We start from the raw sequence: 25344 nt of genomic DNA, 5'->3' as shown, positions 1-25344 counted from the left end.
GACGGAAACGCAATGGACAAGAGGTCAACAGAGGTGCTGTAAAAATGAAAAGTAATATTTTTCATAAAGAGGAATGGGAGACAGTGTGGGTATGTGTCTGTGTGTCGCCAGAGTGGAAGAAGTGTCCCGTTTGTTTGTGCAGTAAGTGCGGTGCTAAATAACTAAATCTATGCATGCCAGTTTGTTACAAAAGTAATTTATGCTGCAGAATATTAAATCAAAGTTAAAGACCTTGTAATTAATTGAGGTATTTTAGAGGACACCCCATACTTTACATTCAGGCATTGAAGTGTGAAGATTGGGCAATTTTCTCTTAAAGATCAGGTCTCGTCTAATCTAATGAGGTAGGAATGACGATTCTACCTTTGTATCATGTCTCAAATCATGTTGGTGTTGCTAACACAAAATATCTACAAGGGACCCAATATAACAATGTTTTTCCTTTTATAGGCAGACTGAGGAACCCCAGTTTAAAAAAGAAAAGAAAAACTAGGAATACTGTAAAATGATAAAAACAGAATTAAATGATTTACAAATTTCAAAAATTTATATTTTATTTGCAATATAACATGAAAAAGATGGGACGGGACAACAAAAGGCTGGAACTGTAAGTGGTATCAACAACAGACTATAAACATATGGGAGCTGGGCAGACTGGGAGGAAGTTGGAGCACTCAGAGAGAATTCATGCAAACTCCACACAGAAAGGCCCAGGCAATGATTCAAACCAGATGGTATGGTTGGTATGTTTTCTATTTTATATTGTGAGTAGAATATTGGTTTTCTGAGATTGGTAGATCAATGCATTCTGTTGTTATTGACATTTTACAGCATACTAACTTTTTTCAAACTGGTGTTTGTAAATCTAGTGGAGTAAAAAGTACAACACAAAAACCAGACAAATATATCCTGTCTACATACAAACAAGTCACTTATGAGACAGATGTGAGGCCCAGATTGTGGTACAATGATGGGTTGTGACAAAGAGATTAGAGTAAGTAATGATTATTGCTAACTCTAAGTGTTTTCTCTGAAGTAAATGATGATAAACTGTAGCATTTTATTTCTGCAGGCCGGTCCGAATCTCAGTTGCCTGTTAGAAGGGATGCAGATACAGCAACAGAAGCAGAGAAGTCACAAGATGACAAGATCTACATACCATATGAGTCAGCTGAACTCTGCATCACTCAGGTGAAATAATAAGGATCAACACAGAAAACAAGCACAAGATCTCACACAGCAGCATATTTATACCGTTACACATCACATCTAACTCCTCTTCAACCCTTGTTACTGATGAGAAAAAACAAAACAAGCTTCACTTATGTTAACAGCAAACAATAAATGTTTTCCAGACATGTGACTTTTTACTGTGCCCACTTGTTCAGTGAGAGGGCTTGTAGACACACAATGGACTCACTGTCAGACACTGAGTTGTGTTCTCACTCACACACTCACGTGGCTGCCTTGATGCTGCTACCTTAGAGGCATTTTTATCAGCATCGAAGCTGAAGTCATTTTGTGTATCTTCAATCACGTGCTTGATGTATGCACATGCAAACAGATAGCCGAGGACATGGAAGCAATGAAAAAGAGACACCTGAAAGTGGTTCAGGAACTGGAAGAGACCTTTCAGATCACAGCACAGGAGTCCCAGGTAAAACGGTGTGTGAGCATCTGTGTTTTCAATAAAATATGTTACTAATGCAAGTTGTGTGTGTGCTATCAGGAATGGATCGCCCAAAAGGTCAGATCTCATTATCAGAACAAGTTAAGCAATCTGCGGAGAATCCTAAACCTGTACCAGGATGCAGTGGAGAAGAAGAGGGCTGGCTGGGAGAAGAAAGTTGCAGTCAGTTGCTCATTAATAGTCATTAAACTTTATTTCATACAAACCAAACTTCCTGCATTGCTTTCTCTGTATTTTCTCCTGTAACTTTCTTATGGTTGACTTATGTAAAGCATTTGAATTCACTCTATCGATAGCTATCTCTGTCATGTTCACGAACACATATTATGGCCCACAGAACTGAAATATCAAGTGTAATTGATTGCATCTGCTGCAGGACTTGACGGCACAAATTGAGCATTTGCAGGAGGAGCAGAGAGCTGAGAGGAGGAGGAGCAGTGAGGAAGCCCTGCAGTGGCACAGAGAAAAGGTTGGAGAGCATCCAGGATGGCGTTAAGATGTCTATCCTGGAACTCCCTCTTGTGACCATATATGAGTAGAACAGGAACTCTTTACTTGGCATCATCTGTGTTTTTTCTTTGTTTGTTTGTTTAACCAGACTAAAATGCTGGAACTGTTCTCCAACAGGCTGGACGTCATGCACGGCCATCAGACTTCCAGTGAGTCTAGTTACATTTGCAGATATTTTAAAAGGCTGTAAAATTATTGACCTTTGTGCAAAATACAAGTGTTATGTTACTCTGAACAGCATTACAAGAGCTGCAAATGGCCAGGCAAGAGATTGGGAAAGTCCAAGAAATGTTGACTGTATCACAACAGGAGCAGCAGGAAGCTGCAGAGGAAGAAAAAAACTCTGAAAACAAAGAGCTCACAGCCGAACAAAAAAATGAGGTGGGCTTACATTTGTTTTGCCACGAAAAGGAAAGAGGCCAACTAAACTTAAAAAAAAAAAAAAAAAAAAAAAAAACAGCCTTCTGCAGCACAATATGTGGAAAATATAGTAATTTTATAATACACTGATGGAAACAAAACACACTGACCTTAGATCTGGACACCTTAAAACAAATTAAACCATCTACATTAAAAAAAAAAAAAAAAGAAAAACAAAAAAAAAAAAAAAAAAAAAAACAACCACCTCAGGGTGACATTAACCTTAACATTAACATTAACGGTTTTGTCAATGGGAAGGACTGGTCCTCTAACTTGGATCTGTGCTCAGGCCTGCAATGACCCCAATCACCCACTGGAGGGCGCTAATGCCCGTCTAGAGGAGCTGAAGGAGAGCTTGTTCCAGAGGGAGAGGGAGATCACTGAGCTGCTGGAAATGCAGAAAAGCCCCATCCCTCCTGTCCCACAGCCACCCTGCAGAGTTCTCCTCCCCACTGTCATACACAAGGTGCTGATCAGACATCGTCACACATACCAATACCAAAGTGTTTGTACCTCTAATTATTTCAAACATAACATCATCACCTTGATTTGTTGGTGTTGTAATAATATCATGCCATCATATTTTTACTGAAGGCTCATGAAATCTGTACTGCAGTGGCTGAAACCCGAGCTCTTCTGGACCAAATGATCAAGCATAATTGGGTGGCTCTGGCTGAAGCCAGAGACAAACTGAACTCTCTGCAGAATGCTAAAGAAAGCAGCCGTGATGGAGGAGAAGCTACTGACCAGGAGTGGTTAGAGATCACAGAAACAATTTGAAAATTTAACAGTTCTTGTAATTGCTTAGAATAATCACTTTATATCAAAATGGCTGGTTGAACTGAGCCACCTTTTACTGCCACAATCTTTATTTTCCTTCACGTTACAGGTCAGATGACAACGAATCAAGTCTGTCTGTTCTGCAAGAAACCTTGAGGGAGTTTGAGGTCTGTCAAATTGCTTTAGAATGCATCAAATCTGGAGAAAGCCCTGCAATAAATGGTAAATTTAATTTTATAAAAATACCATGTTCCTTTAAATGGACTTCATTTAGCTCATTGAGTGATTATGCATCACTCATATCTAAAGTTAACACATCATTTCTGCTCAGACTGTGAAATCTCAGAGTTGGAGGACATCCTTGGACAAGGGACTGTCCTAAATGCAGGTGGAGTAAAGAAATTCGGCCAGCAGCTTCTCTTGCTGCAGGACCAGGTTAGCGTTTAACGCTCACAGTTTCAGATACAATCTGATTTTACTTTTCTTTCAACTGAATGCATGTGCAGCTTTTTGTATTGCAAAGGACTGTGAACAAATGTTCCTACTGAGTGCACGTTTCACTGTCATAGCTGTTTTATTGTGCTTTTATCTCAAGCTAAAGCAAGAAAAAGAAGAGAAAAAGAAAATAATTGAAAACTATACTTCAGAAAGGACAATGAGGAAGAAATATTATAATATGGTGGAAGACATGAAAGGTATGGGAATGTTCCTCGACCTCTATGCTGTGTGTTTATGAATTTTAAGTATAGATAGGACTGTTACAAAGATTTTAATGTTTCACACATGTGTGCGTGTTTGTGTTTTTTCTTATAGGTAAAATTAGAGTGTTTTGTCGAGTTCGTCCGGTGAACAGAAGCGAAACCACACAAGGTGGGGCCATTGTTGTGGATAAATTAGATGATTATTCTGTCACAGTAGAAACTCCTCGTGGACTCAGGGAGTTTCAGTTTGACAAGGTGTTCAATGCTGAAGCATGTCAGGAGGAATTGTTTCAAGACAGCTACAGGTGAGGTTAATTAAAATAAACAATAAAACGGCACAGTAACAATAAAATAATGTTGTTTCCCAAGGTGCCTGTTTTGGTGCCATCAGGTCTGTGACTAAAAGAAGATTTCTGTCATAGGCTGATCCAGTCGGTTATCGATGGATACAACGTCTGTATCTTTGCATATGGCCAGACGGGCTCAGGAAAGACCTTCACCATGGTGGGAGACAAGGATCAGAAGAACCCAGGGATAATGCCCAGATCTTTCAACGCCATATTCGATATAATACGAGAGAACAGAGCTAAGTTTGACTTCAAGGTAGAAGACAGTACATCACCATAATAATTAAACCTTGTACACTGCTGGCCATAGAACACACACCCTAATATTTTGTTGGACCACCTTTAGCTTTGATTACGGCACACATTTGCTCTGGCATTGTTGCAATAAGCTTCTGCAATGTCACAAGCCCAGTGACATTGTACTAATTTGCATTCATTTTTCAATAAGACCTTGTATTGATGGGAGAGTCTGTTGACTGTGCAAATCCTCCTCCAGCACATCCCAAAGATTCTCAATGGGGTTAATGTCCTGACTCTGTGGTGGCCAATCTATGTGTAAAGAAAGGAAGAAAAAGTGCATTGATAGATTAATCTGCTCATTCAGTATATTCAGGCGGTCTGCTGACCTCATTCTTTGGACACATAATGTTGCTGAACCTGACCTGACCAACTGTAGCAGCCCCAGATCATAGCACTGTCCCCACTAGGTATGATGGATGCATCACTTCACCTGCCTCTCTTCCTACTCTGATTCACATTGTGCACGTGGAAGCATTCTTACTTTCACTATGAAACATAGCCCCGAGTTCAGCTGGAGTTGTTTGTTTGTTTGTTTGTTTGTTTGTTTACCATCATATTTCCTCAAGTGTTTGAATGATCATTAATCATCATTCAAGATATTTATCTGACCACATTTCTTCCTGGAAACCACTGCATTTACCCAATTTTAGTAGTTTCTGCAATCTCCTTAGATGTTTTCTCTGCTTGATGCATGCCAATGATTTGACCCTTCTTAAACGTACCCTCCAGGACCATGGGATCAGTTTTCCGACCATGGTTGTTTAGGAAATGAGAAGCTACTCATTGTAGCAGTTAGGGTTAAATAGCTTGTTGCGAGCTGAAACATAATTGCCCATGCAGTAATTATCCAATAGGATGTTTGTACCCATTTGTTTAGTTAAATCCAGGTGGTGACTTCTTTTTTTGGGTGGGGGGACAAGCAGTGAATATGATGACAACCTTATAACATTGCTTTCCATCTTCCATCTTATTTGCCCCTTCCTTCTTGCTGTGTTTCTTCATCCTTTTACTTCAGGTCTCAGCCTACATGCTGGAGCTGTACAACGACAGACTGCAGGACCTCTTAGTGAGCCAAGTTGGTGAGGTTCATTCACAGACTAAGTCCAATAGTCAGGCAAGGCGGGTGGAGATCAAAAGGAACAGAAAGGGGGTTGTGTTTGCCCAAGGAGCTGAGACAAAGGAGGCTTCCAGTGCTCAGGAGCTTTACGCTCTGTTCCAGCAGGCCTGTACCAATCGACACATCTCTGCCACCAGTGAGTCTGTTTCGTGCGATGTCACCCAGTTTAAACAGGGTTGTACTAAATTGTTTCGATTAATCCTGTTAGTTGTGAGACAGCCATGAACATAACTGCTGGACTAAGAGGTGATTGGGGGAGCATCCATATACTGCAAGAAGAACACCTAAATTATTTTATTACTTTGGAGGATTCAATAATAAATGATTTCTTCTGATTGTGATTGTGTGGGAGAAATTGTAGATTAAGTTTAACAAGTCAGGTATCAGAATCACTTCTTCTTCTTGTGTATATCTTTCAAGAAATGAATGTGGAGAGTTCTCGCTCCCATCTCATTGTTGGCATTATGGTGGAGAGCAGGAATCTTACTAATGGGAGTATAAGCTCTGGCAAGCTGAGCCTTGTGGATCTGGCAGGCAGTGAAAGGGCAGCCAAGACTGGTGCCAAGGACCACCAGCTCAAGGTTTGCTTACATGTTATGCATTAACTGAGCATTCAAGTGAGTGAAGTAAGTGACACATGTTTATCATGGCCTCCTCTCATCCTTTTTGCAGGAGGCAAACTCCATCAACAAATCTCTGAGTGCCTTGGGAGATGTGATTTCGGCCTTGTCTGCAGAGCTGCCCCATGTGCCATACAGAAACAGCAAGCTGACACAGGCATTAACACTGATCATTTAAAATGATCCACTTTCCACCACTCTGAAATCAGACTGAATGACAGTTTTTTGTTGTTTTTTTTTTCATATATTTAGACTTATTTTTAATTTAATCTTTGGCCAAAAAAAAGTTATTTTATTTAGACAATATAGATTCAGTAAAACAAAATGTGAAAAGATCAGTGCAAAGTAACCTGTTGGACACGATGCTCCTAAATGTGAATTAAGCTCTTTGTTATAGCCGTGAGCACATTTGCACACACGATCATGTTGCCACATATGATAAACTACACAACACCAAAAAAACCCTCCTCTCTACTAAAGTGTCCTCTTTTTTTACCAACTCATATCTGGTCACCCTAGTGTAAACTGTGCTCTCTCCTTTTCTCTTTTAGGTGATGCAGGACTCCTTGGGTGGAAACGCCAAGACCCTCATGATTGTCAACATCTCTCCTTCAGAATGCAATATTGATGAGACGCTGACATCTCTCATGTAAGAAATAAAAAAGAAAGATTCAGTTTTTCTTTCATTGTGAGGGCAGCGAGCTGATGAATGGCACCTGAACTTGCTGAACTTTGCAGTTATGCAACAAGAGTGAAGGCCATAACCAACAACGCTCAGAGAAATGTGGAAAGTAAAGAGATTGCACAGCTGAAAGAGGTGAATGCCCCAGCAATCTGTTGCAGTCATGCTAAAATATGAATCTTTACTTAAATAATTAGATTTTTTGTAAAACACACGAATAGTCATTCTAACTCAGTTCTTTTTTTCTGATAGATGATCATGAAGCTTAAATCTGGACAAACAGTGGACGATGGCGATGTTTGAACTGTGCTATACTACACAGTGCAGTCTTGTATGTTTTAAATACGCTGTATTTATGGACTACCACATAAAACAGAAAATATTTTAAACTTGATCACTTTATCGGAGGGGTGGCATCACAATGCAGTCGAGACAGTTGCTTTCAGAGGATTGTGTGCTATTTTTTAAAAGTTGCTTGCATGGGTTTGTTAAATTAATCTGTCACAATAGAAGGCTGCATGTCTAACTGAATGAGTAAGAAGTGAATTTGCCCTTCTACTGTGTTGTCAAAGACAACATATCTGTGGCCTGAGAAATTAAGTGTCCAAAACAGATGTTCTTTTTATAGATGGGTTTGATTCAACAGCTGGGATATGCTCTCTAGAAAATAATTTACCAGGTTGCTTAGGTACTAAACTGTGCTGAAGAAATTTGGTTAATTAAACTAACGATAAAACTTTTAAGTTTTATTTCATCCTATATGTTTATATGCTGCTGGTCCATCTATGTGTAAAAGGTAATGATTTATCAGTGAGATCACTGTGAGAGATTGTGGTGTGTACTGGTTTGTTTGTTTTTGGCTCAACCTACAGCCATCCCAACCTTCTCTGGTGATTAGGGATCTTTTTCCTGCAACTGGGCCCAGTTTTAATTATCACGTTTCTCTAATTTATACTGTGGGCCCAGTGAGTGGTCTTTGTTTGTTAAACCACACTGGAGCAATGATTCCTAACTTTGCGTGCCACATTTTATTGACTGCTTTAGATCAGAGGCCACTCAGCACATGTTGATCGTGATTTGTTATTCTTCATGACGACCATGGTTTATATTGTACTGTGAGTCAGTGAACTAGAACAAAGTGAGAGACAATGCTCCTTCAATGCAGCATCATTACTGTGTACGATGTCTGAAAGGCCTTTAACATCAATGTACACTTCAACAGCATTTCTACAAAAAAAATTTAAATACCAGGAAGTTACTTTGAAACAAATATTAGCAAACAGTAGGCTGGCAGAACAACTGTCTTTATTCATTAAGTTTATCTCACTGCATGTATTTTGAAATGTAGTGGAGTGTTATATGTTTATACAATTTGAACATCTACCACAATTTGAACATTTGAACAAAAAATATATATTTTGCAAACCAATGATCATTTAGTACTCTGCTGAATGTATATACGGCATCTACATCAAGCAACCTACCCTGATTAACAGTGTTTATAGTAAATCTTCTATATGGATTTATACATATGAATAAACATCCATACAAAGTAAATCTGCAACTTCATCAATATACTACCAACTTCATACAACCAGATTACAACTTCCCAAAGATTTCACTATTAACCGGATTACAAATGGCATATCCATTTAATGCTCTGTGATACATTTCAGTTTGACTTATCTTAAATCTAGCATATGACAATGCTGTATGTTACAGATACAAATTCAACTTTCTTGTGTATAATTTTAAGTTTTTTAAAGTCCTGCCTGACTCCTCCTAGCTCACACGTGCACTGCAAAGACAAACTATTCACATTTTATTGCACTCTTCATTTTTTCCCTTTAAGATTTCTAGAGCTGTTTCTGATCTGCATGTGAGGGAAGAACTGATGGGCAAAGAGGAAGATTTTTAAAAAGATGAACTACTGTTTCTATACAATAAGTATAATAAAGATGTTTGAGATGAAAAGACTGAAAGAACCTAATGGATAAAATGGACATGAAAAGAAGAAAAGACATGAAAGGGGAGAAGAGGAAAAGTCAGAGTGGCTACATTTAAATTACAACAGTTGTGGGTGTTTTAATTTGTGGTTTCAACCATACTTGTCCAAACAGAAACTCCAGTCTTTGAATATTTATGAGGGATGCCTCATCTCTGTAGGTGTTGGGTTTTCTAGGGTCTAAAATCTTGCTGAGACTGCAATCCTGTATGGACGTGGTTTCATAGTCAGACCAAAGTCTGTGCTCAGATCTAGCTCCTGACCGGGGATATTTTCAATCCTCAGGCCATGGAGTAGAGTGGTGAGAAAGACAAACATCTCTAGACGTGCAAATCTATCACCGAGACAGCGCCTCTTCCCCAGACCAAAGATGAGAACTTTTTCTGTTAGCTCCTTGTTAAGTTGTCCAGATGGACCCAGGAAGCGGTTAGGACAAAATTTGTCTGGGTCACCCCAAAGATCACTGGTTCAGAGTGAAAAACACAAAGATCAAGCAGAAGTTAAACACTTTTTTATGAAAAGAAGAAAAAGGTGTGCAGATTTCATACAAGCCAAATTAAAATTCACAGTTCCTGATTATTGTTTGTTGTTACTCACATATCATGATTGACTTGATATTGATTAATGAAGACACAAGTATCTTTGGGAATGAAATATCCATTCAAGATGGTGTTTCTTGTGGTGCTGAGGAGACGAAAATAAGTGGAAAGGTATGATACTATTATATGCATTTTAAATATTAGTGCACTGCAAATAAAGCTTCTACTTACCAGTGAGGTATGGTAAAAGGGACATATGAAGCATGACGGAACACTTCATTTATGAATGCTTCAGTATAAGGCATGTTAGGCTTATCTGAAAACCTGGGCAGTCTGGTCAAGCCTATGTGGTCATCTTAAAACACAAAAAAACATGAACATGCATAAATTCAAATATAAATATATCATTTTTTCTATACTCAAAAAACATTCTGTGTAAAGGTTGTCTCTCTTGAGATTGAAACAATTTACAACCTTGTTTTCAAATTTGGGATGCCAAATTAAATGTAGATGTATAAAATGGCCCTCTCATAGTTTTTTCAACTCATGCTGTTCCAGTACCAGAAACCCACACAATGCCCAGCAAGACAGCCTCTCAGCTAATTGTATTAATTACCTTTTTCTTGGACGTGATGAATAAGTAAAGAATGCTAAATTATGCGTTGAGTGCCTTGCGTGTTACTGCCTTTGTGCCTCTCTGGAACTCTCTCACCCCTCTCCCCTTCCGATTCATCCTGTCACCTCTCAGTATTTCCCCCTCTCCCCCGTCACTGTGAGAATGCGATGTGCTTTCGAACAGACAGCACCAGTTTAATCAGCCTGCGTCAAAAGCACTTCTGATGTCAGCAAATTGGACTCATCTTTTGTGGGTTTCTGTGGTGACTGTCGAACTCTGTCTGTCCAAGAAGGGCAGTCAGGCTGGGCATTATTGGGCTTTGATTCTGACTGAAAGGTTTCAAACCAGAGACATCACAGACAACCTGTATATGCGTCTACAATTTTTATAAAAAGTTGGAGCACTGTTTAAAATACTAATAAAAACAATGCAATGATTTGCAAATGCTAAAAAAAAAACAGACTTTCTTCTCAAAATAACATTTAAAGCATTTCAAAGGTTGAGAATAAGGCATTATGCTATTTCATGAAAAAGTAAATGTAAGTAGCTAAAGAAACATGCTGAATAATTAGGTTCACTGGCAGCAGGACAATTACAAGATCTTAAAAGTAAAGCTGGGCAGAGGTTCGGAAATCTGCAAAAAACTCTTTACTAATTTTGGGACAATTTTAGAAAAATATTCCTAAAGGTAAAATTACAAAGACTTTGAATATTCTATTATCTACAGTGCATAGTTTCCTCCAAAGATACACAGAAGTGGGAGAGATCTCTGTCAGCAATGTGCACAGCTGTGCACAGCTGAGCCCAGCTGAGCTGGGCCCATGAGCATGGGTTCATAAACACTTCCAGATACCCTGTCTGTGAACACAGTTCAGTGTGCTATCCACAAATGCAGCTTAAAGCTCTAACTTTCAAAGAGAAAGCCATATGTTAACACGAGTCAAAAAAATAATTATTTTTCCTGGGCATTTTTAATTCACAATGGACTGAGGCAAAGTGGAAAACTGTTCTGTGGTTTACAGAAAATCCTACACCATATAATTTGTTATCACTCTGATGTTATTTGGGTTACATTAGGGCCTATGGAAATGGCAGCTTGTCCATCTAAAGAAGCAACATCACTGCTGAAAGGCGTATAGTGACATTAGAACAACATTATACTCCATTTCAGAAACATCTTTTTAAAGTGCAAGACATTTAAAAGTCTGCAGAGTTTGCCAAAAAAAAAAAAAGGATTCCCACACTATGAGAAATAAGATTTTCTGGTCTGATGAGACCAAGACTAAATATTTTGGTCTTAATGTTAAATGGTGTGTGTGGAGAAAACCAGCCACCTCTCATCACCTACCCACCATGCTGTGAGGGTGTTTTTCAGCTGTAGGGACAGGACAACTGGTTGCAACTGAAGGAAAGATGAAGGCAGCCAAGTACAGGGATATCCTGGATATCTTGAGGACCTTAGACTGGGCTGAAGCTTCACCTTCCAACAAGACAATGACCCTAAGCACACAGCTAAAATTACAAAGGAGTGGCTTATGAACAGCTCCTTGACTGCCCTTGAACAGCCCAGCCAGTCCTGATTTAAATTCAAGTGAGCATCTCCTGAAATGCTCAAATGAACTGAAAATATCTGCTCATCAATGTTTACCATCCAACCTGACAGAACTGGTGAGGATCTGCAAGGAGGCAGAGGATCCTTCAAACCAGATGTGAAAAACTTGCATCCTTGCCAAGTAGACTTGTGGCTGTATTAGCTCAGCTCAAAAGGGTACTTCCAGTCAGTAATGAGCAAAGTGTCTGAATACTTATGGCCATGTGATAGTTCAAGTTTTGTTCTTTAACAAAATTGCAAAAATGTCTACAATTCTTTTTTTCTGTCAAAATGGGTTGGTATGTGTGCATTAATGACGAAAAAATGAACTTAAATGATTTTAGCAAATGGCTGCAAATTAACAAAGAGTGCAAAAGGGGTCTAAATACTTTCTGCACCCACTGTATTTCTGAATGACAAAACAAAAGCACATACTGCACCTACTGCAGCGCCATGCAGCCATAAAAAAAAAGTCCAGATGCTGGACTGGCCTGCCTACAGTCCAGACTTTTCACTAAATGAAAATGTTTAAAGTATCATAAAATAACAAACAGAATAAGGAAGACTTAGGACTGTTGACAGCTAGAATATACCAGACAAGAATAGAAATAAATGGCCCTGTCCCAATTTTTTTGAGAGATGTTGCTCTTTTTTCATTTAGTATGAAAAAAAACACAGTGCAATATGAATAGGAGAGATGTGTCTTTTCAAAAACATCAAAAATTACCTATCTCCTGATGTATTCTGTCCTGGATGTCAGGAAAATTGATGAGGTACAACAGGCTCCACTGTAAACCAGTAATGATGGTGTCAAACCCTTTCGAAGAACAAAAACAACACAAATGCAGTGAAGAGATGGCATCCACTTCTACAGTATTAATGTCATTAGCAGCAGTAGGATAATATCAAATCTAACCTGCACCAAAGATATCAATGACAGTGTGAATGATCTGAGAGTTGGAGAGCAGAGATGTTTCGTTATTTTCTTCTCTGTCTTCACAGAGTGCAATCAGAGCATCGGTGATGTCTCGGATACAGTTCTGTAATTACACACATACAACATGACAGTAAAATTTACACTGAGGGTTATTTTTTCTTATATTACCATTATTACTGCTTGAAATTGAGACCATTTTGTTTGATTATAGAGTGATTCTGATTATGTAGAAAATTAGGTTTGAAATTTAAAAGCGTTCATTAGAGTAGACACAGTAATCATTATTGTAGTATGACACGTGTCTTCCCCTGGGTTGCTAATTCCTAATTAGACTGCGTGCGAGCATTTTAGCCAATCTGCACAAGAACAAAGGTCCATCCCAGGGCACTTGTTTGTAATTTTTTGGAACTTCAATCACAATCACAGCTCCGACTCTGAGTTCAATGCCAGATTAAATAGCAGGAAGCAAATGAGTGGAACAGATCTAACGAAAACAACACGTACAGACAGGCCATCTACAACAACACATTGTTTTGAAAGTATTATTTTTTTTTTGTCTCTTAACATGTTATGAGATAATTGTATTAATCAAGCCAGAGATTTTTTTAATGAGGCAAATTAATTGTTGTATTATTCAGAATTACAAAATTGTAATTTAATTATGAATAATACTTTTGATTTACCTTTTTTCAGAAGCCAATCATTACAGTACAAGCCTAAATTAAAATGTAACTTCCAAGTACAAATAAACAATCAGTTTGTCAGTCTGGCAGTAATTCAGCACTTGTGTTGCTTTTCTTTCCATTTAAATTACATTCAAGTCTCAAAGTGTGTTTGCAGGAATCTTTACCTTATCAAAGGTGTTGATATGTTCCTCAATCCTTCGCTCCATGAATTCATTCATTCTACGAATGTACTGGACCATCGCTCTCAGGGACGGACTCGGGAAATAGCGAAACACAGGAAAGAAATCAGCCAAATTCCCAGCTGCAAAGATTTTCAGGACCTCGCTGTTGATGTTGACAATAGTGAGAAACTCCTTGTTGTTGTGGTCATATCGTTTCCCGAAACAAAGGGCACATACAACATTTGCCACTGAGGTTACCAGGGGCATCACTGGATCTATACCCTCATGGCCACAATCTGTCTTAGCATCTTGCTCCCGCATCACTTCCACCATCTCAGCAGCCTCAGAACAAACATGCTCCTCCAAGAGACAGGTGGCCTTGGATCCTTTGGGTTCAGCCTGGGCAAAAGACCTGAGGGCATTCTTACACAGCCTCTTATGGAGCAGCCATGCAGGTCCATACTTTTCACTGAAGGTCATACTGTTCCCATCGGCTACGGCGGAAAACGTGAAAAGCTCAGGTCGCCCGGCAAAAGCTTCTCCCTGACGAACCAGTGCCTGTCTGATGGTGGTGTATCCACTAAGGATGACAACTGTTAAAGAGCCCAGATGCACCTGAAGAAAAGAGATAAATACATAACAGCATAAGTAAGTAAATTGATCTCTGTCTACCAAAAAGTTTAACACATAGAAACTTTTTAAAGCCTACCTTGAAAACGTCTCCATACCGGAGCCTCAAGCTGGTCAGAGAAAGATGCAACTGATCTCCCATCTGGAGTAAGTTGCCAACAAGAGGCCAAGGTCTGGGACCTGGAGGAGAGGGGAGTTTTGCAGGGTCCAGCTGAGAGTCATGCTGGAAGCAAAAGAAGTATCTTTGACTCTTTTGCAGGCTGATGGCCATCAGCACAAGGATGAAAACACACAGAGTGACAGTGACACTGGACAGAGAAGCACACAGGTTCTCCTTGATGGGAAGAGCCCCAGACAAGATCAGTCCCATGTTGCAAGAGCAGTTGCTGAGATAAAGACAGAAAAGAGGCTATTAGGCACACAAAAATAAAACCTGTCTGAAAATTAGGTCAAAATCCCCAAACCGGGACTGGGCCTGTAAACACTGTAAAGGAAACAGGAAGAAAGAAAACAATGAGAGGAAGGCAATTTCATTCCTCCATCCTACCCCCCTTCTTCTTATTTATTTATTATTTTACTGTTCATGCTCCGCCTCCTAACCTACATTTCTGAAATGTGTAGTTTTAGCTTTATCCTAATAAACAGACAAACTAAAGGACACGAGGAGGAATAACTTTAAACTAAATAAAAAGAAAGGAAACAAGAAAAACAAATAAAAAAGATAAACACAAATTGTTCTCACCTGCAGTGCAAATTTAGTGTGAAAAGTAAGCAGCCGGACGACAAATGGGAGGGCTCAAAATCCTCCGGAGGCAGAAGATGGAGGTGTAGGACTTGTAAACTGTGTTGGGTTTGCACAGGACTGGACGTCCCTCTAAACAGCAGCTGGGGCCCCCTACAGAGGGAGCTGCTGCTACTCACCCACAGAAACGCACACGGTGAGAAAGTTGGCTCATAGTTAAAGATGAATCAGGTCTAACTGACCATAGAGACCGATTTAATTGTAGACACTGGGCCCATGTAACGACCTAGAACCCATAAATATATATAAACAGGGAAGTTTTAAAAAAGTCTGTATATTTTAAATAACCTATAAATGTAGTTACTTTAAAGTCGGGAGAGTTTGTTTGGTTTAATTTTTAGAGTAAAGTAAAAGTAATGTATAAGCCATAAATATACAGCTGTTGTTGAATCACCAGAGTTCAAAATATTTGCGAGTGTAGCTCTTAATCTGTACCTGGAATGTAATTTCTGTAGTGTGTCACAAGGGGGCGCTGTCCATCCGTTTATGCTGACATAAAATCCTGTATTTATTTATTTTGCCAGGTGGTGTACTTTCAGACCACTGACATTTATCAGTGACATTGCTGCTCTAAATCAGTGCTTTGTTTATTGAATATTATCAACAACAATTACTAAAGTTAATTTTTTTTTATTTTAATGGCAGTCAAACATCATCAATTTATGGATTGAAACTTGTACAGTTTGTGGAAAACACATGTAACATACAAAACCATTTCAAAGTCACCTGATAAAACAGTATTCACAATTTATTTAGTACTTTATTAACTGGAACGGTCACTTGATAGCAGTTCACAACGGTTATCTTATTTCTAGTACACCTCAATTTTTATGTCATATCTAACATTTCTTTTAATTTTCATTCTCTCCTTCCTTTATAATGCAACCCCCCCCATTTTCCATTCCTTTCTTTCCCATTCCATCTCTCCATTTTTCATCCAATTCATTCTTTCTTTCTTGCTCTCCATCGAAATGTCAATTTAGTTCAAGCTCAACTGTAGGACACCCAGTGCTGTCAGGCTAAGCAACAGCTCCTTTGACCTGGTGGTCCACATCCTCTCCAGACCGAGGCGGTCCAGTCTCGTCATTAGCTCTGGCAGGCACACACTGACTCTGTGGAGCCAGACTGGATGGTAAAATGTCTAGAGCACAATGTGTTGTGTAACATATGTTTAAACATCAAAGCCTGACCAGGGTCAACATACACAGTGAGCATGTACACATGCTCAAAATCTGGCTAAACTGGACAGAGTGATGAAAGTAAAGTAGAACCTTCTGTTTGTAATGAACAAAAATAACTGCAAAGCATAAATATTAATATTGACAAGAATACAGATTTTAAATAACTTTCTCATTACAGTAATTATGCTATATTCCATAACTACTCCCCTTAATAAAGAAAAAAACTATATGACAACCATGTAAAAATGTAAAAACAAAGGCTGTGTTGTCCCATGGACATAATTGATATAAGCAACTGTGTCAATTTTAGCTCAAAATGGATGCACCAGACAAAGTTATGTGATCACATTGTTTCTTGGAGACAGTGAAGCAGCAGGAGGCCTCTTATCACAGCAAACATCTTTCCAATTATGTTTGCTTCCTTGTCAGCGAGTCTGGGCAGGAAGCTATGCTGAACTGATTCATGGACCAAAGAAGTAGCCTTCACTGCACATGTTGTGGTTTAGAAAAGACTTTGGCAGCACTGGTTTGCAAACTTTGAAAATAACTACAAATACATATACACTACTACTATACAGTGGTGAAATTATTTTTTTTGTGATCACACTTTTATGAGTGTGTTGATATGATATGGACTGGAATTTGAATTTTCATGGTCTACAACAGGGGTCTGCAGCCTTTACAGTCTAAAAAGTCATTTTTTCCTCAGCCCAGCTAAATAAGGCTTGTTACGAGACCTTTCCAATAAAAACAACTTAGATTTTTTTTAAATAAATATTTACCACATTTTTAACTATTTTAAGGTTTTAAAAATACGGAAAATCATAAAACTTTTGCATAAAGAGGATAGACAGACTTTCCTATATGGGATGTAGATATTAGTGGAAAAACAGCCCATAGTTTCCAACCTAATGACAAGAAAAAGAAAATAGTACTTGTCATTAACATTAACAAAACATTAGTTAGTACTTTAGCATTTTTTGCCATGTATGAAGAGCCGTTGTGGAAGGTCCATAGAGCCACTTGCAGCTCCGGAGCAGCAGGTTGCAGACCCCTGATCTAGAATTTATTGCAAGTACATATAGTCAGAATGTAGCATCAGTGTGGGAAGAAATAAATCACTAAGTAATAGTATAATCTATTTAAAAGAAGTTAAAAGAACATTGCAAGATTTTTGTTCTCATTGCTTTATGTGCTAAAACTAAAAAAGCACATCAGATTTGAATTATAAAATTCTTCTTACAGACAATTAGGAGTGGGAAGAAGCTGAACAAGGAACGTTTCATTGTATTTATTTATTTATTTTTGCCTTATGTTCAACTAAACTAATCCTCTGCTCCTCGGAAAAATGCAAAAACATATATATATTTGTTTGTTTGTTTTTTGTTCATTAAATATAAATGATTCCAAAAGTTTTCAAACTGTTCTTTGACTTGAGCTTCATTTACTATCGCTGTCTCCTCATGACCTATTTACCATGAAGTGCCTTCCCAATGGGGCCGTGATTGGTTCTTCCAGGACGCTGATTTGCGTGTGCAGAGGGGACCATTTAAAAACACCAAAGACAGCCCTCTTTTAATCAGTCGCAAAGCTGCCTTGTTCTGTTGTGTCAGAAGTGAGATAAGGTGCTCGGTGGCTTTCTGGTCTCCTGGTGGTAGAAGGGAGCAGAGAGAAGCTGCAACATGCCTGTGACTGGAGAAGAAATCCACCAAAACTCATCAGTATCACTCGCAGGTAAAATAACTCTTTAAACTTGATCTCTGGCCTTAATGTTGGGGGTGTTGTTTTTGTTTCTTTGTTTTAATCACTACAACAACAATACTTAAAAACTTACTGTCTGCTGTTAAAACCTAGATTGTTGTGAGACTGTTACTTTCTGCTTGAATGTTTAACAGAAATAATATGAAAGCAGCTGCAAATAATTAAAGCTGAATAGGTATGGCTAATAATTTAACTTGTTTGTTGCAATTGCAGAACTTACAAGAGAAATGTATAAAAGCCTCAAATGTAATTTAATTTAAAGCTTGATTGTATTTAACGTGCTTGTTATATGAGGAGTTGAATTTGTCCGTTGTATCATGTAGTTCTTCAAAGTTTCTTAAAAATGAGCCCATGCACAATGAAAGTCTTCCCTTTTCACACATGTGTAACAAAGCACACCTCTGGTACTGTTTTGTCTTGGCCTGCTTCCCCTATCGAAATGAGGCCCAATCCGCTGCTCTGAGCCAGCTCAACTTAGTGGTGCCCGTCTTGACATTTCATCCTCCAGAGTTATCATGCTAACAGTACCAGCAGTTCATATGGGCTAAACAAAGAGACCTACTTGCACACCATAATCCATATTTTCAAACTCAAGTGTCCACACTTGAGTCTTTTATTCGTGTAAACATGCATATTTCCGCATGTGGAATTAATCTCCCTCTGTCTTTTTCAGAAGAAAATCATGCTAACTTGAACTTCCAGCTGGGTGACAGTCATGAGCAGCAGTCAGGTAATTACCAGGGTCCAAACCACGACCACATGTCGCAGCACATAGGGGGATCAGTGGTGAAAGTTCTTCCCAGTCCAGTACCAGAGCCACCAATTCTTTACACTAAGGTAAGCTGTGCCAAGCAATCAAGATAACTGAGAATGTTACATGAAGGACGTTCCACAGCTGAGCTCCAATTTTTTTCAGGTTAATTTGTTTTAGTTGTTTAGTTAATTACAAAGGTTTGCCAAAAACATAAGCTGGCTTTGGCTTTATCTAATGTATCTGCAACATAATTGTTCTTTTAGCTGTCTTAAAGCAGGAAGTCAATGGTTTTTAAAAAGAACAAGTGAAAAAGTGGATTTTTCATAGTTTTAACATGATCTTTTTTTTTCACACGAATATGTATCATGCACATCAGTGTATAAAACATTGTGTAGACTTTAAGTTTTATCATCTTATCTGTATTTGATCAAACCAGCTGGTTCGTAGCTGGTTCAGTTACACTTGCACAACCTATAGAGTGATGTGGAAACTCTGTACTTGTGGTCTGTGTCCAAAACAAAATTGAAAACATGGCATGTCTGCTTGTAATTAAAAGAATGGATTTAATAACATGAAAAAAGAAGAAAATGAGAATTTGTTGTTCCTTAATCAGTTAGGATAATATAGTTCCTTGAAACAGCATGCTGATGCATCTAATTAAAATAATAAGAGCAAGCATAATAACAGGGAGCTTGTTATTAATTTTAGCCAGCTGGGAACAGCTGATACGCTGCGCCATGTATTTAGGACTTTGATCTGCTTTTAGACAACAAGCAGGAGAGTTAACACAGGAAGGGCAAAAAATCTACTTGAAAAACTTGGTTTGTGAGTGTGTTATTTTACTAATTCACCTCTGGCATCACAGCTGTTTATTAATAACAACTGGCATGAGTCATGCAGCGGCAGAAAGATCCCTGTGTATAACCCCACCACAGGGGAGAGGCTGTGTGAAGTGGAGGAGGCTGACTCAGTGAGTATATTATAGGGTTTCCTTTAAAAGAAATAATAATGATGGAATGAGCTAAGTTGAAAGCATCATCTTAAGTAATTACATTCATGACCGCTTGCTAAACTCAAATTCCTCACAGGAAGATGTGGACAAAGCAGTGAGGTGTGCTAGAACCGCTTTCCAGATGGGGTCACCGTGGCGATCTATGGATGCTTCAGAAAGAGGGCGTCTACTAAACAAACTTGCCGATTTAGTAGAGAGAGACCAGCTTCTACTTGCAGTGAGAAATACACACATCATGCTGCAAATTCTCATTTTGGATATTTTTTCACAAAACATCACAGCTGGTGTTACCATGAAGAAGTCATGATTATATTCTGATTATTGTGTTTTGTTTTTTTCTAGACAATAGAGGCACTGGACTGTGGCAAAGTGTTTCTCATGGCATACTATGTAGATCTGATGGCTACAATCAAAACCTTAAGATATTACAGTGGCTGGGCTGATAAGATTCATGGCAAAACCATCCCTGTAGGCAAGCTGGTCTTTGCTTCCAATGTCTAACAACTTCTATGTCAACAATAACTTAGTTTTCTTTAGGTCAGAATACTGTGAATTTATGATCACCGTGTATTTGTTATCTTAACATAAGCTAGTTGTATCTACAGATGATGCAACAATTGATGTTGCTAACTAAACCCATCCAGAAGCCGATGAAGTTATTTTCCAATTTTGTTGTTTTATTAACTGAACATATTTCAGAAGTGAGAAAACAGCTTTCATCTTGATCACTGGTCCCATGTTTGAAAAGTGAAAATGACTGAAAGTGCAGCACATAACCACACCTCCACCCCACCTCGTGCCTTCTTAGTAGCATTTTGCACTTTGTTGAAGTGAAAACTTGAGGCTGCTCCAATGTGGACACGCTCATGAATTGTGTTTTCCTTCTACTATTTGTAGGGAAAGTCATTTACAGGATACAAATATGGGTTGTATTAAGAACACATCTTGTTGTTTCAGATGGAGATCTTGCTACTTTGGCAGTATATTATTGTTTACACTCTGCAACTTTACCACTAGATGTCCCTATATCCTAAACACTGCTCCTTTAAAAAACTTTTTATTCCCCATCGTCTGCTTTATCACGAACATAACAAACTCTGAAGTCTTTCTTCTTTTTTTCTTTAGATGGAGAGTATTTTACTTACACACGACATGAGCCTATTGGAGTATGTGGGCAAATCATACCTGTGAGTTGAAAAACGCTACAGACACTGATGCAAAGTCCAGGAAATCTTTACCCACGTTATTAGAGTTCTTTAGTTGCTCAGTTGAGTCCTATGTATGTATATCATAGAATCATCATCTTTTTGCAAGTTGTTTTTGAGGCAAAACACATTTTAATTTTCATGTGAATGAAGGATAAAATGAGTAAAACCTTAAAAATCATGTAGTTTTGATGTGTGGATGCCAGAAACTGAAAAAAAAAAACAAAACAATGAAACTTGTTTTGACTGAAATTAAAACTGTTGATGGACCTGGTTCTGAGTTAGCTTCTGTACACTAAAATTACTTAAGGAAACAAAGAAGTGAAACTCTGGACCTTTGGTTGAACTTGGACTTTAGAGTGTCTAACCATGATTTTGTATTTTCCCCACAGTGGAACTTTCCGGTGATGATGTTTGTGTGGAAGATTGCTCCTGCTCTCTGCTGTGGGAACACTGTGGTCATCAAACCTTCTGAACAAACCCCATTATCAGCTCTGCACATGGCTGCACTCATCAAAGAGGTACTTGGGGTATTACAGTTTTCTCACTAATGACAAACATGTGCATTAAGTCATCGACACACATTCAGAAACAATCAAGACCGGTGTAACAGTAAAAGTAGACAGACTTGACTATGACTTTTTAAATGTTGATGATGTGTTGTGTCCCTCCCTGGGTTCAGGCAGGGTTTCCTCCCGGAGTGGTGAATGTGGTGCCAGGTTATGGTCACACAGCAGGCAGTGCCATTTCCCACCACATGGACATAGATAAAGTAGCCTTTACAGGATCTACTGCTGTCAGTATCTCCATCTTGTGTTGTTTTTTCCACTTGTTTTAATGCCTTCAGTCTTTAACAGTGCTTCCCACATTATTCTCAGGTTGGAAAACTCATCCAGAAGGCTGCTGGTGAAAGCAACCTGAAAAGAGTTACACTTGAACTCGGTGGGAAAAACCCAAATATTGTCTTTGCAGACTGTGACTGTAAGTTTTGTTTTTTGTTTTTTTTTATGTTTTACTAAGCAGTTAACCTGTTAATGTGGAGCCATTTTTAAAAATGTCATTTTTATGATTGTACATACTTTTGATGAAAATTTAAAAAAATGTAAAAATGTACAAAAAAGGTTAAGTTACTTGTAACAAAACAAACAAATTGGGCAGGATGTCATACAAAAGGCCAACTTGTAATTTCTTGACATTGCCAACATTCATTTCAGGAATTGAAGCTCCAATACCAGCCCCATTTCAAACAGCAGATAAAATGTAATCAAAAACAAACTATAATTATTTATAAATAATTCAAAACAAAAATGTTCAGCTGAAGGTAAAGAAAACGTTTTAAAGACAAACACTTCCACTTGTTGCTTGTGCAGAATTTCTGTAGCTTAACTGATTGGGACTGCCTTTGTTATATTTGTTTTATTATGTACCAAATACTTACACAGGCTTAGGGATCTGGTGTGCAGGTTGCCTAGTTTATAAATCTAGCTACCTATAGCTGATTAATCTCACTAGATGTCAGGCTTTTCACTAGATTTTTAGCAGCATTGATAAGTTTCCTGACCTTGTAATGTTTGAGTACAAACTTTGTTCTTTGTGTTGCTGTCTTTAAATTTAAAATTACCTTAATGAAAAAAAAAAGAAAAAATAGGATTGTCCATTATGTGAAAATGTGAACCTCCATACTATGACCTACATACACCTGGTTGACAAAAAAGTTTATTGGTGTTAAACGGCAGCTGTAGCAAAGAAGAGCTGTAATGTACAACTTTACAACCTTTCTCTAAACCAGTAGTTTCTAACAGTCCCCATCAATGGGAATGCCAAAGATGGCAGGGGGTTCACAAGGCCTTGACTTCACCTCCAGAGTGTGTAAAAATGACTTTTGCACATATACAAAATGACCATACATTTACTGATTTATCAAAAGTCTTTGTGAAAATGAAGTGCTTCTGTTAAACACTGAGGTATGTTGGTTTTGTGGTTAGAGAAAATTAAATCATTCTTGAATGAGTGCAACCACAACTCTGACTGATGTATTTGCAGTTAAATCAACATACTGCAGAAATACATTTTTTTTACACTGACACTAACCCCTAAATCCCCTAATAAGCACAGGGAGGGCCCCTTAATAAAAATCTAGAGCAAAAACACCCCCGATGTATCAGCTGAAGTATAGAGTTTGCAAAATTTCAAATGGGATCTACAAAAATGTCCACTGCAGATGAAGCAGTCTAGTGGCATTTACAATTTCTATACCAGTTTACATTGTGTGCTCCATGTTTAGGAAGAAAGTAAGTCTTGTTTTATACATCGGTGCATACTCATGAGCAAATTGTGATCGTAAGGCTTGACTCACTGCAAACGTAATATATTTGAGAGAATGGTATGGAAGGGGGGTTCTAGATTAAATATTGGGTTTCACTGCTGTAAACGGTTTAACTGCATCATATTCGACTTGATTTGTTGACATCTGTGCTGCAGTAGAGTATGCAGTGGAGCAGGCCCATAGCGGTCTGTTCTTTAACCAGGGCCAGTGCTGTGTGGCTGGATCCAGGGTGTTTGTCGAGGAGCCAATCTATGAGGAGTTCGTCCGCCGCTGCGTGGAGAGGGCCAGATCCAAAGTCCTGGGAAACCCCCTCTTACCAGGGGTGGATCAGGGGCCGCAGGTATGACATAGTCTTTTTTATTTACCCACTGTTTCAACTTAAGCTGAAAGACTAAATAATAACACTAACTGTGTTTGCTGGTTTCTGTAGATTAACCAGAAGCAGTTTGATAAAATAATGGAGCTGATAGAGAGTGGGAAAAGAGAGGGAGCTACTCTGGAGTGTGGTGGGTCCCCTTTGGGTCAAAATGGACTTTTCATCCAACCCACTGTCTTCTCAAATGTCACAGACGACATGCGCATTTCCAAAGAAGAGGTACTCTCCACTCTACTTTAATGGATAAATGCAAAATATGTAGGGTTTTGTATTATTACTCTCTAAACAACATTTCTATGTTGGGCTCCACATTTCCCTCCTATACTTTCTCAGATATTTGGTCCAGTGCAGCAGATCATGAGTTTCCATAGCATTCATGAAGTCATCCGGAGAGCAAACGCCACACACTACGGCCTGGCAGCAGGAGTGTTCACTAATGACATCAACAAAGCTCTCACAGTCTCCTCTGCTCTGCAGGCTGGCATGGTCTGGTATTGATCAAATCTTCCTGGATACTGATCAGCACAAAAGCCTTCATTTACATTATTATTAGATTCAGGCATATTCCACATTTTAATTCAAAAGAAAAGGCTTTTGATAAAATAAGCAACTTGTATCCTTTGATAGAAATTGTAGGATTTATTTTGTTATTTTTTTCTAGGGTGAACTGCTACAATGCCATGAGTGCCCAGTGTCCGTTTGGTGGCTTCAAGATGTCTGGGAATGGGAGGGAGTTGTGAGTAATCTAATTTTATAACCTCTAAGTCATTAAACATACTGATCAGGTCACTACTTTGGTATTTTTACAATTGCAATTTGAACATATATAAGAGATTATTAAATGTCAGTGTCCTGGAGATAAATGTTATTACTTTCCCTACATAATCTGTGGTCCTTTCTCATTTCAGAGGAGAATATGGTCTTCAGGAGTACACAGAGATCAAAGCAGTAACCATTAAACTCTCCCAGAAGAACTCATAACATGCTCAAACAGACCATTTTCTGTCTGCTGAAGTCTCCACCAGCAAACACCATCAGGGCTTCATTGCAGGGCAAGCTTCTAGTACCTTTGATGTGTTGACAAATTCCTTATTTCATAGTATACTTGCTGTATTACACCTCCTCATTATAATAGTATTAATATACCAACTTGGATTTATCTCTTTTTGTTGTTGTTGTTAAAGTTAGTTAAAAGGATATTCTTTATGTCAGCATGTTCAGATACAACTTTTTACAGAATTGCCAAAAAATTACATATTTTAATTATTCTCATACAAAAAAATGAATGAATCACAAAAATGTACATAGATTTCAAATTAAATAAGTAAAAAAAGGTTGTGCTACATCAATAACCAGTCATCTGTGCACTGAATTCGTTGCCGTATACATGATCGAGTTCACATTTTACTAGATGTCTGTAAGCTACTATAAGTTACTGTGTAATGTTTTTGTTTTTTCTTGTTGTTTGATAGATACACAAATAAACAGTGGTCACACTGCAATAATTACAGACTTTTTTGTTTTCTTTAATTGTAATCAAGCAAATTAGCATGTATAAAACTATATTTTTCAATTGTGAAATAAAATTATATGTA

At 38.3% G+C, this 25344-nt stretch overlaps 3 protein-coding genes across 5 annotated transcripts; 2 read left to right on the top strand and 1 right to left on the bottom strand.

The window, feature by feature from the left end:
- The first annotated feature begins 1576 nt into the window (after window positions 1-1576).
- Window positions 1577-7470, top strand: si:dkey-96l17.6 (kinesin-like protein KIN-14I). Its single transcript, XM_041999559.1, has 17 exons — window positions 1577-1657; window positions 2067-2159; window positions 2289-2349; window positions 2439-2581; window positions 2910-3086; window positions 3215-3375; window positions 3510-3622; window positions 3732-3835; window positions 3996-4095; window positions 4214-4406; window positions 4524-4704; window positions 5764-6001; window positions 6286-6446; window positions 6538-6642; window positions 7037-7134; window positions 7224-7302; window positions 7420-7470. The coding sequence occupies exons 1-17, from the start codon at window positions 1577-1579 to the stop codon at window positions 7468-7470; spliced, it is 2139 nt and encodes a 712-aa protein (XP_041855493.1).
- A 1005-nt stretch (window positions 7471-8475) lies between these two features.
- On the bottom strand, window positions 8476-15220 carry LOC121649676 (cytochrome P450 1A1). Of its 2 annotated transcripts, none has more exons than XM_042000675.1 (8): window positions 15075-15220; window positions 14412-14718; window positions 13706-14317; window positions 12835-12958; window positions 12646-12735; window positions 9943-10066; window positions 9770-9856; window positions 8476-9635 (listed from the first exon to the last, which is right to left on the bottom strand). In XM_042000675.1, the coding sequence occupies exons 2-8, from the start codon at window positions 14700-14702 to the stop codon at window positions 9353-9355; spliced, it is 1611 nt and encodes a 536-aa protein (XP_041856609.1). In that variant the 5' UTR covers window positions 14703-14718; window positions 15075-15220; the 3' UTR covers window positions 8476-9352. The 2 variants fall into 2 exon arrangements, with proteins under 2 accessions (XP_041856609.1, XP_041856610.1); XM_042000676.1 differs by having other exon boundaries at window positions 14412-14555; window positions 15075-15214.
- Window positions 15221-17793: 2573 nt separating this feature from the next.
- Window positions 17794-25294, top strand: LOC121649684 (retinal dehydrogenase 1-like). Of its 2 annotated transcripts, none has more exons than XM_042000687.1 (14): window positions 17794-18049; window positions 18753-18913; window positions 19696-19800; window positions 19919-20059; window positions 20185-20314; window positions 20968-21029; window positions 21440-21568; window positions 21730-21843; window positions 21926-22028; window positions 23529-23713; window positions 23804-23968; window positions 24083-24240; window positions 24411-24485; window positions 24658-25294. In XM_042000687.1, the coding sequence occupies exons 1-14, from the start codon at window positions 17998-18000 to the stop codon at window positions 24728-24730; spliced, it is 1653 nt and encodes a 550-aa protein (XP_041856621.1). In that variant the 5' UTR covers window positions 17794-17997; the 3' UTR covers window positions 24731-25294. The 2 variants fall into 2 exon arrangements, with proteins under 2 accessions (XP_041856621.1, XP_041856620.1); XM_042000686.1 differs by having other exon boundaries at window positions 18750-18913.
- The last annotated feature ends 50 nt before the right edge of the window (window positions 25295-25344 follow it).

Source organism: Melanotaenia boesemani, chromosome 11 (assembly GCF_017639745.1).
Source record: "Melanotaenia boesemani isolate fMelBoe1 chromosome 11, fMelBoe1.pri, whole genome shotgun sequence".
NCBI classification, from domain to species: domain Eukaryota; kingdom Metazoa; phylum Chordata; class Actinopteri; order Atheriniformes; family Melanotaeniidae; genus Melanotaenia; species Melanotaenia boesemani.
This window is presented reverse-complemented; position numbering and strand designations above follow the sequence as displayed.

Bases quoted from the DNA above. Each gene is read 5' to 3' on its own strand.
- LOC121649676 (XM_042000675.1), bottom strand. From the start codon at position 14,702: ATGGGACTGATCTTGTCTGGGGCTCTTCCCATCAAGGAGAACCTGTGT. The intron at 14,318-14,411 runs GTAGGCTTTAAA...TCTTTTCTTCAG, and splicing joins GGTATGGAGACGTTTTCAAG to GTGCATCTGGGCTCTTTAAC. The intron at 12,959-13,705 runs GTAAAGATTCCT...GTGTAATTACAG, and splicing joins ATATCAACACCTTTGATAAG to AACTGTATCCGAGACATCAC.
- si:dkey-96l17.6 (XM_041999559.1), top strand. From the start codon at position 1,577: ATGGAAGCAATGAAAAAGAGACACCTGAAAGTGGTTCAGGAACTGGAA. The intron at 2,160-2,288 runs GTTGGAGAGCAT...TTGTTTAACCAG, and splicing joins TGCAGTGGCACAGAGAAAAG to ACTAAAATGCTGGAACTGTT. The intron at 3,376-3,509 runs GTTAGAGATCAC...TTCACGTTACAG, and splicing joins GAAGCTACTGACCAGGAGTG to GTCAGATGACAACGAATCAA.
- LOC121649684 (XM_042000686.1), top strand. From the start codon at position 17,998: ATGCCTGTGACTGGAGAAGAAATCCACCAAAACTCATCAGTATCACTC. The intron at 20,060-20,184 runs GTGAGAAATACA...GTTTTTTTCTAG, and splicing joins GAGACCAGCTTCTACTTGCA to ACAATAGAGGCACTGGACTG. The intron at 24,486-24,657 runs GTGAGTAATCTA...TTCTCATTTCAG, and splicing joins TCTGGGAATGGGAGGGAGTT to AGGAGAATATGGTCTTCAGG.